At 46.9% G+C, this 19,204-nt stretch overlaps 1 protein-coding gene and 1 long non-coding RNA gene across 4 annotated transcripts in view; one reads left to right on the top strand and one right to left on the bottom strand.

The window, feature by feature from the left end:
* Positions 1 to 19,204, bottom strand: part of HERC2 (HECT and RLD domain containing E3 ubiquitin protein ligase 2) — a 220,595-nt gene that overhangs the window by 34,590 nt on the left and 166,801 nt on the right. For all 3 annotated transcript variants that reach the window (XR_012414636.1, XM_065547623.1, XM_065547629.1), the window contains exons 69-78: positions 18,448 to 18,639; positions 13,507 to 13,660; positions 7,412 to 7,519; positions 5,742 to 5,873; positions 5,157 to 5,315; positions 4,953 to 5,071; positions 3,608 to 3,733; positions 3,018 to 3,173; positions 2,512 to 2,627; positions 2,213 to 2,411 (exon numbers count right to left, since the gene is read on the bottom strand). Coding sequence is in view for 2 of the 3 variants with exons in the window: in XM_065547623.1 (XP_065403695.1) it covers positions 2,213 to 2,411; positions 2,512 to 2,627; positions 3,018 to 3,173; positions 3,608 to 3,733; positions 4,953 to 5,071; positions 5,157 to 5,315; positions 5,742 to 5,873; positions 7,412 to 7,519; positions 13,507 to 13,660; positions 18,448 to 18,639 (1,461 nt within the window). In the remaining variant the exon portion in view is untranslated. The remainder of the gene's footprint in view (positions 1 to 2,212; positions 2,412 to 2,511; positions 2,628 to 3,017; positions 3,174 to 3,607; positions 3,734 to 4,952; positions 5,072 to 5,156; positions 5,316 to 5,741; positions 5,874 to 7,411; positions 7,520 to 13,506; positions 13,661 to 18,447; positions 18,640 to 19,204) is intronic.
* Positions 4,205 to 5,871, top strand: LOC141407153 (uncharacterized). The gene is made up of 2 exons (XR_012414680.1): positions 4,205 to 4,412; positions 4,719 to 5,871. It is a non-coding gene; the product is annotated as an uncharacterized lncRNA (long non-coding RNA).

Genomic DNA, 19,204 nt, shown 5'->3' with positions numbered 1-19,204 from the left:
ATGTACAGAACAGGGCAAGAATGATGGAGTGCCACCTCTGTGATACAGTTACACAGGACTGTGGCTCTGTCTCGCTCCACTCTCTCTCGCTGGTGCTCCCTCCCCTGCGCCTCCCTTGCCCTTGCTGACAGAAGCTGCCACGCTGTGAGACCCTCTATGGACACGTGGCAACGGACTGAGTGAGGGGAGGCTCTGCCAACAGCTCATGAGGGCCTGAAGCCTCAGCCCAAAGGTCCACAAGGGACTGAATCCTTGCTCGGACTCGGACAGCCTCAAGACGACTGCAGCCTGCTGAGATTCTGAGCTGGAGGATGGAGTTATGCTGCCTCCAGAGTCCTGACCCAGAGAAATTACGCAATGATAAATGTGTGTGAGACAGAACATTACATGAGAGTATCTCACTCATGAATAAGATCTCCCAAAAATCTAAACAAAACAATCACAAACACAAGCTAGATACAGATCCTGACCAAACTGGATTTATCCAAAGAATGCAAGTTTCTTTAATATGAGAAAACCAATTAATCCAACTGACTATACTAACCCATTAGAAAAAACACCGGCCAGGAGCGGTGGTTCACGCCTGTAATCCCAGCACTTTGGGAGGCCGAGGTGGGCAAATCACAAGGTCAGGAGTTCAAGACCAGCCTGGCCAACATGGTGAAACCCCGTCTCTACTAAAAATACAAAAAAAAAAAAAAAGTTAGCCAGGCGTAGTGGTAGGCGCCTGTTGTCCCAGCTACTTGGGAGGCTGAGGTAGGAGAATCGCTTGAACCCAGGAGGCGGAGGTTGCAGTGAGTTGAGACTGTGCCACTGCACTCCAGCCTGGGCGACAGAGTGAGATTCTGTCTCCAAAAAAAAAAAAAAAGAAAAGAAGACATCTATGAAAGAACATTTCAAAACATACAGAAAGAGTGTTGAACAGAAATCTGTTTCTGAATAGAAACAGAAGGAAACAAGCCTATCCTGATGAAGGGCTTCTACTCAAACCCCACTGGAAGCCTGGGAACGCTCCATCTGCGCCTGCTCCAGTCTGGATCAAGGCAGGAGCCTCCGCCCACTCCTACCCAGCATCACACCGCAACCCCAGCCCGCACCATGAGCTCCCTTTCTCCCACACAAACGGGAAAAACAAACGAGAGGTACGCTAGAAAGAAAGGGACAGAATTCACTTAGAGACTACGGCACTCTATAAAGAAGATACAAGAAATCTTCAGATAAACTCGAATGGTGAGCGTCAAGTAGGTCACCAAACATAAAGTCAATATATAAACATCCAATATTTCTATATATCAGTGGCAATCTTTTATTTTGGGGGGGGCAGGGGGTGCAGTGGACGGAGTCTTGCTCTGTCACCAAGGCTGGAGTGCAGTGGCATGATCTCAGCTCACTGCAACCTCTGCTTTCCATGTTCCAGTGATTCTCCTGCCTCAGCCTCCCGAGTAGCTGGGATTACAGGCACATGTCGCCGAGCCGGGCTTATTTTTGTATTTTTAGTAGAGACAGGGTTTTCCCCTTGTTGGCCAGGCTGGTCTCGAACGCCTGACATTAGGTGATCCACCTGCCTTGGGCTCCCAAAGTGCTGGGATTACAGGCGTGAGCCACTGCACCAGGCCAGCAGCAATAAATTTTTTAAAAGATAGTATTTACAATAGCAAACAAGAAATACATCTAATGAGTGATACACAAACAAAAATTGTAATACTTTTGTATACATGACGTATTTTCAAAACTAAAAAAAAAATTGGCCAGGTGTGGTGGCTCTCACGCCTGTAATCCCAGCACTTTGGGAGGCCAAGGTGGGTGGATCATCTGAGGTCAGGAGTTCGAGACCAGCCTGGTCAACATGGTGAAATCCTGTCTCTACTAAAAATACAAAAGTTAGCCAGGAGTGGTGGCAGGCACCTGTAATCCCAGCTACTTGGGAGGCTGAGGCAGGATAATTGCTTGAACCCGGGAAGCAGAGGTTGCAGTGAGACAAGACCGTATCATTGCACTCCAGCCTAGACAACAAGAGCAAAACTCTGTCTCAAAAAAAATTTTTTTTAATTTAAAGATTATACAAAAGTATCTTAAACTCTAGCTGCTTCCTGCATACCACAGTACTATTAATCCTGAGTACAGATCCTTGCATGTGCTAAGAACCACACACACCTTTAGCCACAACTATCTCAGGCTCAATGACCCTGTGACACAGAAAAAGCGCCCTTACCTTCCCATCAGCCGTCACAGCAAAGAGGGTCTGCTCCCCTCCGATTAACTGCACGGGTCTGAGAGTTGCGAGGGCTTCACAGGGAGTGGGAACTTTGACTTTTGCGCCTTCAATGCCCCCGAGCTGGCCCCTATGATTATGTCCCCATCCATAAATTGTTCCACTGCCACCAGCAGAGAGAGTCCAGTCATCTGGTCGCCTATAACAAACATCAAGTGAGCATTTGCCATGGGAAAGAACAACGCACACGGCCTCTCGCGCTCTCGATCGACATTACTGCTTGTTTCTAACAGAATAACCTGTTCATCCACTGCACAAGCTGCTCATCTTGCTCTCTTTTAAAAACGTCGTGGCTCTCATGCAGAACATCCATGTTTTCGCTGTCTGCCATTAATTCACGAATTTTCTTAGCCACCTAAACAAAATTATTATGATGTTACAAATCAAACACCCATCTCAACAAAATAGATAAACACTAAGGAAAGACAGAAAGAATCCCTGCCTGAAAATATGAGGGAAGAGCAACACTGCAATGTTACGGCTCATGGGCAAAGCCAATAATGACTGCATCAAGTCTAACATATTAATAATGTCTAGACAGTATCAATCTATCTGTATTTTACTAAAAATAAACTTTAACTGAAATTCACAGTGACAGTTCACTCATTTTCACCTATGTGTTATTTTCTTTGACATTCCTTGGCAAGCGAAATTTTTCTGTGTCTCATAATATTGGCATCTTTTTACACTATAGCCAAAGAATGTTTTTGCATCCCAAAAGTGATTCCAAAACATCATGCAATACCTCATCAAGAAACAGACGGGGCAACGGTGTTCTTTTGTCAAGGGCCACAGCAACGCGGGAGGCCATGCAGTACCTCCGGAACCAGGCCCACTTGTGTGTCTCGGCACAGCAAGGGAGAGTGTCCAGCTCCAGGTCACAAGCAAGAGCTACCAGTACCTGCAGGCATCGAAAATGACAAACACAGGGACACTCAGAAATGCAGTGAACAGGCCAAAGTTTCTGTGACTCCTTCCGCAGGACCTCCTATTCCAGGATGACTGCCATGGGCACACAGCAAGGATACGGCCACCATCAGTGATGTGGAGATAGATCTCTGACCGTTCCTAGCCACCTGCCATAGACCAACTCTTGTTGCCTGCCATTAAGTGACAAGAACACCTGTGCATCTCAAGGCATGCTAACGGTGACAGGCTTATGGTTTAAGGGTTTAGATTACACGATCATTTCTTGAGATTTTTTCATATTTGACTTCAGGAATACCTACAGCTGCCCTCAGAGGCCTAAAACACACACACTGTACATGACAGCTCTCAGTGGCTCTTTCAGTCAAATAGCTCTATTGTCACTTTAAAAAATAAGTCAAACATTACCTTAAAGAATGGGCTGTGGAGCAGCTGTTTGCCACCCCTCACAATAGGATCTTCATATTCAAACTGCCTCTGCAAAGCTTCTGGAAGACCTTTCACCAAAGCAGCAAGAGCACTACCTGTAAAACTCTAAGAAACAAGAGAACAGTATTCCATCACAGGAATCCAGGCTGCAGGGGAGGGTGACCATTTGCTTCTATGGTCAAATGTTTCATTATGTTGGTACTATTTCTTCTAAAAAACAAAAAAAGCTTATCAAAATTCTCAAGTAGGAAAAAAGCTAAAAGAACATAAACACTAAAATAAAAAAGAGGAGTCTGAAGACTCATCTCAGAATGTTTACAATGATTTCAGCACATCCGCTTCCAGAGAAACAGTCCCTCTCTGGCCCACAAATGCTGCCTGTCTCCTCCCATGGGTAGGATCAAAAGGGACTACTTTAGTCAGCAAAATACAGGGGAGGCTGTCCGTTAGCCTCATTGTAAAGTCCAATCAACACAATCCTGTGTTCACAGCTGTCCACAGATTTTCACAAAATCAAAGTCCAACCTGAACTCAGTATACACTGCAACTGTGCAAAGTCTGGATGAGACCAAGGTCTCCTTATTCCTTTTTTTTTTTTTTTTTTTTTTTTTGAGATGGAATCTTGCTCTGTCACCCAGGCTGGAGTGCAGTGGCACCATCTCGGCTCACTCCAACCTCCACCTCCCGGGTTCACGCCATTCTCTTGCCTCAGCCTCCCGAGTAGCTGGGACTACAGGCGCCGCCACCACGTCCGGCTAATTTTTTGTATTTGTAGTAGAGACAGGTTTTCTTTTTTTTTTTTTTTTTTTTTGAGACGGAGTCTCACGCTGTTGCCCAGGCTGGAGTGCAGTGGCGCGATCTCAGCTCACTGCAAGCTCCGCCTCCCGGGTTCCCGCCATTCTCCTGCCTCAGCCTCCTGAGTAGCTAGGACTACAGGCGCCCGCCACCGCGCCCAGCTAATTTTTTGTATTTTTTAGTAGAGACGGGGTTTCACTGTGGTCTCGATCTCCTGACCTTGTGATCCGCCCGCCTCGGCCTCCCAAAGTGCTGGGATTACAGGCTTGAGCCACCGCGCCCGGCCTAGAGACAGGTTTTCACCGTGTTAGCCAGGATGGTCTCAATCTCCTGACCTCGTGATCCGCCTGCCTCGGCCTCCCAAAGTGCTGGGATTACAGGCGTGAGCCACCGCGCCCGGCCCAAGGCCTCCTTTTTCTTATGTGAAATTCCCCAACTCTTCTCAATGATTTAGAGGTTTAGACTACGAAAGCAACATTTTATTCCCCAAGGATCACAAATCTAGAAATTGTACTAGAATGCTCCATACCAAAGCTCTTGTTTCCCCATCATTTTCTCCAAGCAGCCTATTTATGTTAATTGACTGCCCAAATTCAGTTGTAAGCAGCTTCCTCAACCTCTGAAGGGCCCACATTCTGTGACTGGCAGCTGAAATGAGCAGAGAGAAAGTATCAGAAGTCTGACGGTTTCTTCCAAGCAGGAAGACAGGTGCAACTGTAACGGTGCCGTTTACCTAGGGCACTCAGCTGTGCACACGCCGCCAGCGAGGCCGCAAGGCGAGGGACGATGCTTCTGTTGGAGGCAAGGTTGAGTCGGAAGTCTAATAGACACGTCACCAAGTCCATGGATGGGCAGGAGAGGACGCAGCGGTCCGAGAGGAGTTCCTTAGGGCCTGTGAATGAGCACTGTGAACATCCCCGTGTTTCACAAGCTAGGGACCACCCCATAAGAAGCCAATGAACAAGGGCGGCTCCACCCAGCCCCACCCACCAGAAGGCAACAGCTGATGTGCCCACGTCTGCCACTGCAAGTCGGTGAGCCTCGCTCTTCACACTCACACTTCCACTGTAAACCAAAAGCCTTGAGAACTGCACCAGCAACAACTCCTTCCACACCAGGTGAGGAGTGTGTGCCCGACAGCTGGGACAGTTCTCTGTGTTCTGTTCCACGCCTCAGTGGGGCCTGTGGGAGCACTCACTCCAACACAGCAGAAGGCAGGCCGTCAGGCACTACGTGGAAATGTGCACGCGTCCGTGTTGCTCCAAAAACAATCCACAGCCAGTCATCTAACCTTGATCGCCAGAAGCCCCTCCCTTACCAGCAGCTGGCATGATGGGATAGACGGTGAAGCGCCAGCCCCAGCCATTCACAGACCCATCGCTGATGAACTTCCACTTTAACTCATCCCCCGGGATGCGCAGCTCACTGGACCAGTCGGACCACTCTCGGCCTAGAGGAGGAAAGTGCACCCCGGGGTTAGCTTCACCCCACCATCCAATCAACACAAACCTCCTTAGACACAAAGCAGGGTTTCTGTCACGTGTGAAGAGCTAGTTCCTCCAATCCAAGCTCTCCCAAGCTGAAGTGTACAGTGACACATCACTCTTGGGATTCACATTTTCATACATACCATTCTTCAGCAAACACTCATTCAGCCCCTGTACCAGGTACCCAGGAAACAGGGCAGGCGGGAGGCACTGCCCTGGCGGAAGCCACCACCCAGTGGGGAAACGACCCCACACAGCCAGGATACAGTGAGTGGCCTCCGGGTCTCCAGCACACACCAGGCCAGGGGCCATGGGGACGTTCCCCGGGAAAGCTCTGATACAACCAGGTGGCCAGGCAGCAGAAGGAAGAACCCTAGCTGTCCCAACAAAGGGCCCATGTGTGTGGTTCAGCACGGCCCAGAGGAGGTCGCCCTCGAGGGAACAGAGGGCCTGGCTGCTGTGGACAGGAGCGGTGGTGCATTACAGCATCTCAGAAGGCCAAGAGAACCCCGCTCGATTTCTGCTTCAGAAGGACCATCTGGCAGCAGCTCAGGGATGGCCCATAAGGACTTTCTGCTGGACGCAGAAAAACTGTCATATCCAACAACACTGCTGAAAACTACACTGGCAGACATCTGTCAAAGCACCAGAAAAACCCACGCCCACCAGGACCAGACCACTTCATGCAAAGCTTTACCTAAGTAATGCCGTGTGAATAAAGCTTTCCTGGGACACAGCCACACCCACTCACGGGCATCCAGTCTACATGTTGTTATGACACAGGCTGCATTACCCGGCCCTTTACAGGAAACACTTGAGATGAAGGACAAAGAGGTCTCAAAAGGTGCAAACACACCCCTGCACTGCCAATTCTAAAATACTCGGTAAAACAGCATTTCACAAACCCCCCCAGATGTCCTCATCTGCGCCCGCTGGCCTCATGGAGCCTAGTAGCAGAGACAAGCCAGACACGTGGCTGCCTCCATCTACATACAGAAGTCACTCCACACATGGCCACGCCCTCACTGTAGCCGTAAGAAACAAACCCCTTGAAGCAGCTCTGCAGTATGCCAACCACGACCTCGCACGAGCCCTGGCACCCCACACATCTCCAGCACCTTCTGCAACTGTCTAGTGAGGCAGAGCCCATCCGACAGGGATAAGGTGCACATATCACAGATAATTACTGTATTTAAAAGTATGGGGAAGAGGCAAGCAAACCTACTGTGTTTCACAGCTGAATAGCGTTTTGTCCCTTCCTCAAGACTTCCATGAGAATACAGTAGAAGCATTCTGTCCTACAAATGTGAAGGTTTGTGTCTGCGGAGACACAGGTGGGCAGATGATGCCCTGCTCAACCTCCTGTCCTTACCTGACCGCACGGAGACAATCCTGGCTCAACCTCCTGTCCTTACCTGACCGCACGGAGACAATCCTGGCTCAACCTCCTGTCCTTACCTGACCGCACGGAGACAATCCTGCCTCAACCTCCTGTCCTTACCTGAGCGCACGGAGACAATCCTGTTGACGCCATCCATGATTGTGAGAGGGTCGTGGCGCCTCTCCGTGGAGCACTGCCGGTCAAATTCCACCCTGAGTCCTTCTGCACCTGGAGGACAGAACACAAAACATAGCAACCACTTCAGATCAGCACCCAAAGTAGAAACAGTGCACCAAGGAAAAACAGTGAAACTAAAACCACGTTTAACAGTGAATGAACAGCAGAAAGTCAGAAAGAACTGGCCTCAAATACAAGCATCTCAGACTGACCGCCCCTTTCCCCAGCTCATCCCCACTGAAGATTATGTCTGTGGACTGCAAGGCCAGAAAACACTTCCACTTGGCCAATTTGTTTTGTGCTGTCACTCCTGGGCAGACTTTCCCACTGCAACCCCACTCCCCGATCAAGCTTTACAGCGAACCTCACACTGACCAGGGGCTGCGGGAATGCCCAAAGTGCAGCCCAGTCAGACGGCAGTTGTGGGTCACCTGGGGAGTGAGGAGCACCTCAACTCCTGGCGTGTCCAGAGAACTGGAGATTTGCTTGGTGTGGAGAACATGCATGTCTGGTGTGAGAGGTGTGCAAGCAGAGGTACAAGAGTTTTCCTTCAGGCTGGAAGATCTTTAAGGTCTAGCAGAGGATGGCAGTGAGGGGCCAGGAAAGAGGTAGGCGGGGAAGGAAGGAAGGAGGAAAGATGTGGAGCAGGGGCTCAGGTTCCCTCCTACGGTTACAGGGTTGAGAGGCTCGGACTGGTTTTAAAACACTATCTCTGGATGCTCTGTTGGGGCCTGATTCTGGGGAGACCACAGGAGGTGGGGAGTGGAAGCAGGAATACAGGGAGGCAGCTAGGATGTGACTGCTGGGATGATAACCAGGTGAGACCCCATGGTGCTCTAGCCCAGAATGTCTAGAGTGAGGGAGAAATGGGTGAATTTGGAATATATTTTAAAAAGCAGAGAAAACAGGATTTGTTGGTGGACTGGATATAAAGTGAGAGAGAAACAGAAAGAAAAAGGGTCACAAGATTTTCGTCTAGGCAAATGTTGACTAGGAATATCCTTTGTTCTTTAAATTTCCATCATGAAGTAATACTTAAAGTTTAAAAACGCTTTTCTGGGCCAGAGGCAGTGGTACACGCCTGTAATCCCAGCACTTTGGGAGACCAAGGCAGCCAGCTTGCTTGAGCTCAGGAGTTCAAGACAGGCCTGGACAACATGGTGAAATCCTTTCTCTATATAAAATTTTTAAAATTAGCTGGACACGGTCTATAGTCCCAGTTACTCAGGAGGCTAAGGAAGGGGGATCGCTTGAGTCCAGAGGTTGGGGCTATAGTGAGCCAAGATCGTACCACTGTACCCCAACCTGGGCGACAAAGTGACAAAGCTTTTCTGAATCTCACCTCATTCTAAAAGTTCAAGAAAAATTATTTCACATAAAAATGAGCAAGATAAAAGTATAAGACCAAATACAATAAAAAGTTATTGTAAGAAAAAGGGAATAGGCTGGGCACGGTGGCTCACACCTGTAATTCTCAACACTTTGGGAGGCCCAGCTGGGAGAATCGCTTGAGCCCAGGAATTTGAGACAAGACTGGGCAACACAGAGAGACTCGTCTCCGCGAAAAATAAAAATAAGTTAACCATGCGTGGTGGCACAAGCCTGTAGTCCCAGCTTCTCAGAAGGCTGATGGGGAAGGATGGCTTGAGCCTGGGAGGTCGAGGCTGCAGTGAGTCAGAATCATGCCACTGCACTGCAGCCTGGGTGTCAGAGCAAGACTCTGTCTCCAGAAAAAAAACAGCGAGAATAAGGAACAAAATAACATCCCTATAGGCAATAAAAGCAGGCCAGAAAGATATGCCCACAAAACACATCAATCCTGATCATTTCAAAACAAACAGAGTGAAATTAGAAAAATGATACAAGACATGAAAGAACCACATAAATCAGACAGGAAAACCAAAAAAATTAAATAAAGCTGAAGACAGAATTACAATGAAAACAAAACTACATTCCAATGGAGACTAAAACAGAGTGTAAAATAAATACAGCAGATGTTACCTTAAGGAAAATAGGAAAAAAGGAGAAAATTGTTTAAAAAGAAACAGAGGTAAAAGGTACTTGAAAGAGAAAGTAACCAACATTAACTCTAAAAGTCATGAACTATCCAATGCATGGATAGTTTTCTAGGGACCAAGTGTCCCTAGAAAAGACTGCTAAGCAAGGTTACAGAACAAACACTGCAGATTGCAATTCAAGAGAATTGCAAAACAGACTTGGGACAACAGACTAAAGGAGCACCACTTACCCGAGAACGTCACCAAGAACAGCCGCGCGAAGGCACATTCTAGTAAAATCACCGAAAAAACACATGCGGCTTCTCACAGAGAACACCAAGAATGGCCGTGCAGACACACATTTCTAGAAAAATCACCAAAAAAACACATGCGGCTTCTCACAGAGAACACCAAGAATGGCCGTGCAGACACACATTTCTAGTAAAATCACCAAGAAAACACACACGGCTTCTAACCAAGAACATCGCCGAGAACGGCTGCACGGACGCACATTCTAGTAAAATCACCGAGAAAACACATGCGGCTTCTCACCAGGAACATCACCGAGAACATGTGACAAACGCACATTCTAGTAAAATTACCGGAAAAACTCACAAGACTTCTAACTGGGAACATCACCGAGAACGGCCACACGAATGCACGTTCTAGTAAAATTACTGAAAAAACACACGGCCACACAAACATTCTAGTAAAATTACCGAAAAAACACACACAACTTCTAACTGGGAACATCGCCGAGAATGGCCACATGAATGCATATTCTAGTAAAATTACCAAAAAAAACACAGGCAACTTCTAACCGGGAATGTCACCGAGAATGGCCACATGAACGCACTTTCTAGTAAAATTACCAAAAAAACACATGCAACTTCTAACCAGGAACGTCGCCAAGAACGGCCACATGAACGAATTCTAGTAAAATTACCGAAAAAGCACACACGATTTCTCAAGAACATCGCTGAGAACAGCCACTGTGACTTCTAACCGAGAACATCACCAAGAATGGTCACACAAACACCCATTCTAGTACAGAACGGCCACAAGAATGCACATTCTAGTAAAATTACCAAGAAAACACGCGGCTTCTAACCAAGAACATCGCCGAGAACGGCCACACAAACGCACATTCTAGTAAAATTACCAAGAAAGCACACGCAGCTGCTAACCAAGAACATCGCCAACAACGGCCACACAAATGCACATTCTAGTAAAATTAACAAGAAAACACAAGCGGCTTTTCACCAAACGGCCACACGAACGCACGTTCTAGTAAAATTACTGAGAAAACACACGTGACTTCTAACTGAGAACATCGCCAAGAACAGCCACACGAACGCACCTTCTAGTAGAATTACCGAGAAAACACACGCAGCTTCTAACCCAGAACATCACCGAGAACGGCCACATGAATGTACGTTCTAGTAGAATTACCGAGAAAACACACATGGCTTCTAACCGAGAACATCGCCAAGAACGGCCACACGAACGTACATTCTAATAAAATGACTGAAAAAACACACGTGACTTCTAAGGGGAAAAGATGTTATCATTTTCACATTTTCACAGAGGAAAAAGACGTGACCCAAGGCTTTAACACCCAGAAAAACTACCTTTCAAATTCAAAGGACAAAAACTCTCGTGGATAAGTCTGACCTCAGGGGCTAATGAGGAATTCAGTAGAGTGCACTTCAGACACCACAAGGACCAGTCAGTAAAACTAAGACTTGAAGACTGAAAGAAAGTATGGTACGTAACAGCTATTATGCTCTTGTAGATGCAGTATAATCATTTTAATAAATTTGAGGAAATTAGGGCATATTCTAAGATTTTTAAGAATTTCAGTAATTATACTGATGTTGGCAGTATTGAAATTATATCCTGGCCGGGCGCGGTGGCTCAAGCCTGTAACCCAGCACTTTGGGAGGCCGAGACGGGCGGATCACGAGGTCAGGAGTTCGAGACCATCCTGGCTAACACGGTGAAACCCCGTCTCTACTAAAAAATACAAAAAAAAAAAAACTAGCCAGGCGAGGTGGTGGGCGCCTGTAGTCCCGGCTACTCGGGAGGCTGAGGCAGGAGAATGGCGTAAAAACCCGGGAGGCGGAGCTTGCAGTGAGCTGAGATCCGGCCACTGCACTCCACCCTGGGCGACATAGCGAGACTCCGTCTCAAAAAAAAAAAGAAATTATATCCTAAGTCTGTCATATATGCAATGTGGTTACATAAAGCAAATGAAAAATCACGAGATATTTTATCAAACAGTATCTTGGAACCAGGATTCGATATGGAAGAAAAGAGAGGCAGATGTAACAGAAGTACAGACCTTGTACTTTTGAATTTGAGTAGAAGGAATCAGCACATTAGCCAGGCGAGGTGGCACGCGCCTGTACTCCTAGCTACTCAGGAGGCTGAGGCAGGAGGATCAGCTGAGCCCGGGAATTCGAGGCTACAGTGAGCTATAACTGCACTCTGCACTCCAGCCTGGGTGACAGAGCAAGATTCTGTCTCTAAACAAATAAATACATAAATAAAATATAAAAAATAAATAAAAGGAAAACATTTTTAAGTATCAGTACGAACTCAAAAGAATCCAGGGCAGATCCCAGGTGAAGAGTGGCAACCTACAAAAAACCAAGGTCACCATGTTTAGACTGCCTGGACGCTACCAAAGACCACCGGAATCACTTCAGGAGCCACACTGAAGAGGCTGCCACTGTCTAGAAACAGGATAATCTCAGCTTTAACAAAGATAATCACAATAAAGTAAAACGATCACATATGTTTCAATCCATGAGTTCATAATAATATTTTTAAAAAAAAGGTCACCTTCAAGAAATGATAGGAAGGCCGGGCGCGGTGGCTCAAGCCTGTAATCCCAGCACTTTGGGAGGCTGAGACGGGCGGATCACGAGGTCAGGAGATCGAGACCATCCTGGCTAACACAGTGAAACCCCGTCTCTACTAAAAATACAAAAACTTAGCCAGGCGAGGTGGCGGGCGCCTGTAGTCCCAGCTACTCGGGAGGCTGAGGCAGGAGAATGGCGTAAACCCGGGAGGCGGAGCTTGCAGTGAGCTGAGATCCGGCCACTGCACTCCAGCCTGGGTGACAGAGCGAGACTCCGTCTCAAAAAAAAAAAAAAAAAAGAAATGATAGGAAACCAATTCATTCTCTGGTCAACAGAAGGAAGAATCAAGCTTTTGTCTTTCTCAGGCAAACAGCACTTTGGGCAACCAACTATAGGATGAGGGGAAATGTCTCTTTATAAGAAAGTATTCCAGCTAATAAATAAGCAAGAGATGATTCCACCAGAATAGTACCATTTGTAGCCCATCGTGGGCCAACAGCCTCGGGTGCTAATAAGCCCCAGGGGCTGCTGATGTCACAAAAGAAACACAGGCAGGTGGGAGGGGCCTGCGGGGGCTGAGTCACAGCCACTAAGGAGCTGGCGAAAGGGGCGGAACTTATGGGCCTCCGAATCAGGCAGCACTTTGCAGAAGGACGGGCCTGAGGAACACACTGAACAGCAGCACGTGTGTCCAGTCAGGAGATTCAGGCTGCAGAGAAGTCTGCTGGATGAAAGGCCAGGGCCTCAACAATTTTCTTCTTAATAATTTTTCTTGAGTTGTTAAAAAGAAAAGAAAGATACACACACGGATAACAGAAGCTGCCCAGAAATGCAAGTCAGTGATGGCTCAACGTCAGGACAGCATCACTCAGAGGGACGTCAGGGGACAGGCTGAGGGCTTCCGGAATCTGCCACAGGTGACGTCTAGACCTGGGTCATGATGACTAGGGCGTCTGCCTGATTATCATGACGCTAAACATTTACTTTGTGTGACTTTCTGTATGATTTATTGTGCAAAAGAAGTTTCTTAGAAAAGGGGAGAAAAGTGATTCTGAAGCAATTCTGTATCTTCTTTTTATAAAACGGAGACGGCTGTTTCTACTGAAGCAATTAGAGAATCACACCGTTCTGAAGGCGGAAACGCTGCAGCTCCTCCCTGGGGCCGGCCCCGTACCTGGTATCTTCACGGTGCCGCTGGTGGAGGTGTCGTCGGTGTAAGGGTGGCTGCTCTCCACCACCACAGGCTGAGAAGAGAGACGGCCGCTCTGCGAGTCTGTGGCCACGTCCTCCAACTCGGTGACGCAGAGCTCCAACAGCATATCTGCCACCTGGAGAGGAAGCAAGGACATGAACGAAGAGGCCGACAATGCCACACCTGGTCACCTGCATGCCACTCTGTCCGTCCTGCTCCAGAGCTCCAAGGACAGGGTGGCAGACTGGAGGGCTTGAAGTTTGAGAAACTGAGTTCAAATCAGGGCTTGGCTTCCTTGCACATAAAACAGAGACAGCACAGAGCTTGAAAGGTGCTGTGAAGCTTAGAGATGATCTATATTAAAAAGTCGTTGGGGCCAGGCCTGGTGGCTCATGCCTGTAATCCCAGCACTTTGGGAGGCCGAGGCAGGCAGACCACCTGAGGTCGGGAGTTCAAGACCAGCCTGGCCAACACGGAAAAAACCCATCTTTACTAAAAATACAAAATTAGCCAGGCATGGTGGCGCACGTCTGTAATCCTGGCTACTCAGGAGGCTGAGGCAGGAGAATCGCTTGAACCCGGGAGGCGGAGGTTGTGGTGAGCCGAGATCGCACCATTGCACCCCAGCCTGGGTGACCCAAGCAAGACTGTGTCTCAAAAAAAAAAAAAAAAGTCATTGGGTGCAGTGCAGTGGCTCATGCCTATAATACAAGCATTTCGGGAGGCTGAGGCAGGCAGATCACTTGAGATGAGGAGTTCGAGACCAGCCTGGCCAATGTGGTGAAACCCCACCTCTACTAAAAATACAAACTAAAAATGCCTGTAGTCCCAGCTACTCAGAAGGCTGAGACAGGAGAATCACCTGAACTCAGGAGGTGAAGGTTGCAGAGCTAAGAATGCGCCGCTGCACTCCAGCCTGATGGACAGAGAGAGGCTCTGTCTCAAAAAAAAAAAAAAAAAAAAAAAAAAAGAAAAGAAAAAAAAAGTAGTTGGAAGGCTCCCAACACACACAACACTTAACATGTGCCAGCTGATCAGATGAAACACCGTGCTAACAACGGCTTCATTTCACACCAAGACACGATCACTTCCTAGTGAGGAAAGTTGGCCTTGGAAACAAAACTATCAAGGGAAGGAGCACCCAGTAGGTGAAAATGACCACAATCCCAGAAGGCAACAGAGCCCGGTGGGAGGGGCAGGAATCAGGAACCATCAAGCCGCCCAGGCCAGACAGAGAGTCTGTGACAGGAGGGACCACCGACCCCAACACGGCTGCCCCTCCTGACCCAGTACACTAGGGGTCAGACCCACACCACATTCTCAACAATCCACAGTGTTCTTATTTTATTTTAAAAATTATTGGTGATTCACAATCACCAATTGTAACCTTTTACAATTAAGGTTAAGAGTGGTGATTATAACCTCTGTTATTTCTAAAAATAAATGAGAGAATATGTCATAATAGCAATAATCTATTAACCCCAAAATTTTTAATCCAGAAAAAAATAAAACTCTTCTAATGCCCATTCTATACTTTTTAGAAATAGATTATTCTTTTTTCTATTTTTCCTCATATGTAGGTAAGAAATAGCTTTGCTTAGTAAACATATTATTATATATTAATAACAAACTAATACCACTGTCACATAGGCATGATTTAAAATCTAAATTTCTCTCTCTGAATCCCAAATATCAGGTTAGGGCAGGACACAGAAATAGCCATCTTGCCAACCTGGCAAGGGAAGCATGAAAACGGCCGTATCCTTATTCCTGTCTCTCCTGGAACCTGGTTGAGTTACTGAAAGCAGATGTCAGCATCATCAAGCGCCCGTGGGCAGAGCTGACCAGGGGCTCTGGCCTTCAAAGGCTGCTCTGCCAAAGGCATCATCTGCAGAGGGGTCATGACAGAGCTGGGGCTCAGAGCACTCAGGGTTCCAACCCATCTCTTCCACCTACCAGCAAAGTGAGTGTCCTCAAGCCGTAACAACCTCTCAGCCTCAGTTTCCTCATCCATATATAAAGGTAACCCCTACCCTCTGTACTGAGAATGCGGGATGTGCATGGCAAAGGCTCAGAATTATTTTAAATTGAAGTTCTCATTCATACCCTTCCCTCTCACAAATGCAATAAACTTATGAAAAATAATAACAGCCGGGCGCGGTGGCTCAAGCCTGTAATCCCAGCACTTTGGGAGGCCGAGACGGGCGGATCACTAGGTCAGGAGATCGAGACCATCCTGGCTAACACAGTGAAACCCCGTCTCTACTAAAAAATACAAAAAACTAGCCGGGCGAGGTGGCGGGCGCCTGTAGTCCCAGCTACTCAGGAGGCTGAGACAGGAGAATGGCCCGAACCCAGGAGGCGGAGCTTGCAGTGAGCTGAGATCCGGCCACTGCACTCCAGCCTGGGCGACAGAGCGAGACTCCGTCTCAAAAAAAAAAAAAAAAAAAATAATAATAATAATAATAATAATAATAACAGTGCTTATGGCAATTCACCTCGATTTCATCTCTTAGAATTATGCCAAGTAACTCATCTCAAAAAACTAGAAAAAAGGAAACCTATAGCTTTTTAGTTCTTCATGAATAGCAGATGAAGAAATAACAAGCCCCTAAAATATCTGCCAAACCTTTGCTGTGCTTTCAAGACTGCTCAGCTCTACTTAAGTGCTTTATCATTTTGGTGATCATGTAAGTTACTAAAATTTCTGACTATCAGAAGCTTTAACGTTCCAGAATTGTAGATAAAGGACTATGAACTTGCATTTAATGATTTTTTTTAAAAATCTAACTCTACTTAAAAACTTTAGAAGTTCCTTTAAAGAGAATATTCTTCTAACTAAAGCCAAAAATCGTAATAGGCACAGAAACTGCCTAAACTAAGTGACAGAGTAAGACTTTCCTCCACACAAAGTAGCCACCCAGAGAAAGGGATGAAGTATCTGTAGCCAGGAAGGACATCTCAGGCTCCCTGGCAGGGCAGAGCACGGCTGCTGATTGAGTTCTTAAGGAAGCCCACGGCCTTTAGGACTGATCAGTCCTATTTCTAAGACATAGTAATAAGATACTCACTTTATACTGCAGACCTACAGACCAGTTCAACAGCTACTAGCCACATGTACCTCAAGTTGAGTGTTTTAAACCCTTTGGTTCCTTAGGTGCACTAGCCATATCTCAGTACTCATGTCATACGTGGCTGGTGCCAACAGTCCCAGATGGCTCCTGTCCAGAACATTTCCACAGGGACAAAGTCCTAGGGACCCAGTGCTACCAAACATTAAAAACATTTTAAAGCTATAATAGTTAAAATACCATAGTATTAGAGTCTAAAAAGTTTTGTAAATAGACCCAAATGCACACAGGAATTTAGAATATGATAAAACTGGTTTTTAAATCACCAGGGAAAAGAAGAATTGTTCAATAAATGATGTTAGGGCAACGCTTATCATCTAGGAAAAAAATAAAGTTGGATCCCTATTTTATTCTTACATCAAAATAAATCCCAGGTGCCTAAAAAATGTAAACAATACATGAAATCATAAAAAACTTAGAAGAAGGCCGGGCGCGGTGGCTCATGCCTGTAATCCCAGCACTTTGGAAGGCTGAGGTAGGTGGATCACTTGAGGTTAGCAGTTGGAGACCAGCTGGGCCAACATGGTGAAACCCTATCTCAACTAAAAATACAAAAATTAGCCAGGCGTCGAAGCACGCCTGTAATCCCAGCCATTCAGGGAGCTGAGGCACAAGAATCACTTGATCCCGGGAGGCAGAGGTGATCCCGGGAGGCCGAGATCGCACCACCGCACTCCAGCCCTGGTGAAGGAGAAACTGTCTCAAAAAACTTGGAAGAAAATTTGGAAAAATTTATTTAAAACAATGTCACATAAGCGAGCATTTTTTTTTCAGCATAATACAAAACTCAGAAGGCATAAATGAAAAAAACCGACAGATTTGATCATGTAATAATTAAAAATTTCTACATGGCAAAAAAATATCAAACTAATAATGAAAGATAAACTGGGGTGGAAACTGTAAGACACATGATAGAAAAGGGACTTAAAGAACTCTGACGAATCATTTTTTAAAAGATGCACAAATCAGGCCGGGCGCGGTGGCTCACGCCTGTAATCCCAGCACTTTGGGAGGCCGAGACGGGTGGATCACGAGGTCAGGAGATTGAGACCATCCTGGCTAACACCGTGAAACCCCGTCTCTACTAAAAAACACAAAAAAAATTAGCCGGGCGTGGTGGCGGGGGCCTGTAGTCCCAGCTACTCAGGAGGCTGAGGCAGGAGAATGGTGTGAACCCGGGAGGCGGAGGTTGCAGTGAGCTGAGATCGCGCCACTGCACTCCAGCCTGGGTGACAGAGTAAGACCCCGTCTCAAAAAAAAAAAAAAAGATGCACAAATCAGTTGTAAAACAGGTAAAGGGGCCAGGCGCGATGGCTCACGCCTGTAATCCCAGCACTTTGGGAGGCCGAGGCAGGTGGATCAAGAGGTCAGGAGATCAAGACCATCCTGGCTAACACAGTGAAACCCCGTCTCTACTAAAAATACAAAAACAATTAGCGGACGAGATGGCAGGCGCCTGTAGTCCCAGCTACTCAGGAGGCTGAGGCAGGAGAATGGCGTGAACCTGGGAAGCAGAGCTTGCAGTGAGCCGAGATCGCGCCACTGCACTCCAGCCTGGGTGACAGAGCAAGACTCCGTCTCAAAAAAAACAAACAACAAAAAACAGGTAAAGGATGTCACTGGGGTAAATGCTAAAACGTTTTGTCCTAAAGGAGTGCTCCTAACCTGCTGTCTACTAGGATGAAACCCAGCACAAGATCACCAGTGATCCACAGCTGCTCTCCCTTGGAGAGGAGGTTGGCGCCATGTGGAGGAGGTAGGGTCAGACGGCCCGGCCCTCCCTGAGACTCACCTGCGGGTAGGCAGTCCCCATGCCGGAAAGCACCGCAGACAGCACGTCCCTGCCCCTGTCCCCGGCCCGGCTGCACACCGACAGCTTGAGCAGGTCCACCACCACACGGGTGTCATCCGCAATCAGCAGACTGGTGAACTCATCCAAGGCCTGAGGCTCCAGACCCGCTGCTTTATTTTGGCTTTCAACATCCTAAGTCAAATGACATCCAACAATTAACATGAGGAATGATATGTTAAGAGATAAAGAATCACCAGTTTACCCACAAACTCAGAGAACACATGAGTACCAACGAGTAAGAAACTTGAAGGTGTTTAAGACCTTAAGAAAACAGATTAAGAAATGATGGCCCCTAAAATCTCCACCAAGCCATGTACTATGTTTTCAAGACCAATGAACTGTTGTATTACCAATAGCATTTATCAAAAAGGGATGACTTAAGCTACAAAGAAATGACAATTTATTATGGGGTCCAAGTTTGGAGCACAGGCAGATACTATAGGGGGAGTTTTGGAATGAAGCTGCATCCTGTATAATCTACCCATAAGGTATGCTTGGAATCGTTTATAAACTACATTTGTATTCTATAGTTGTATATATTTTGTCTAGATCCTCTCCATAATTCTTTCCTGGAATCTTATTTCAAATGACTCACTGGCATGTAACAAGCTCTCCACAGTCTCTCTCCCCTTGGTTTCACTGAAAACATACATAAAAGTCTTCTCATTACCACTCGTGTACTTCCCATTCCTGCCCT

The sequence above is a fragment of the Macaca fascicularis genome, chromosome 7 (assembly GCF_037993035.2).
Source record: "Macaca fascicularis isolate 582-1 chromosome 7, T2T-MFA8v1.1".
NCBI lineage: Eukaryota > Metazoa > Chordata > Mammalia > Primates > Cercopithecidae > Macaca > Macaca fascicularis.
The sequence above is the reverse complement of the archived record's forward strand: the minus strand, read 5'-3'. Positions and strand labels throughout refer to the sequence as shown.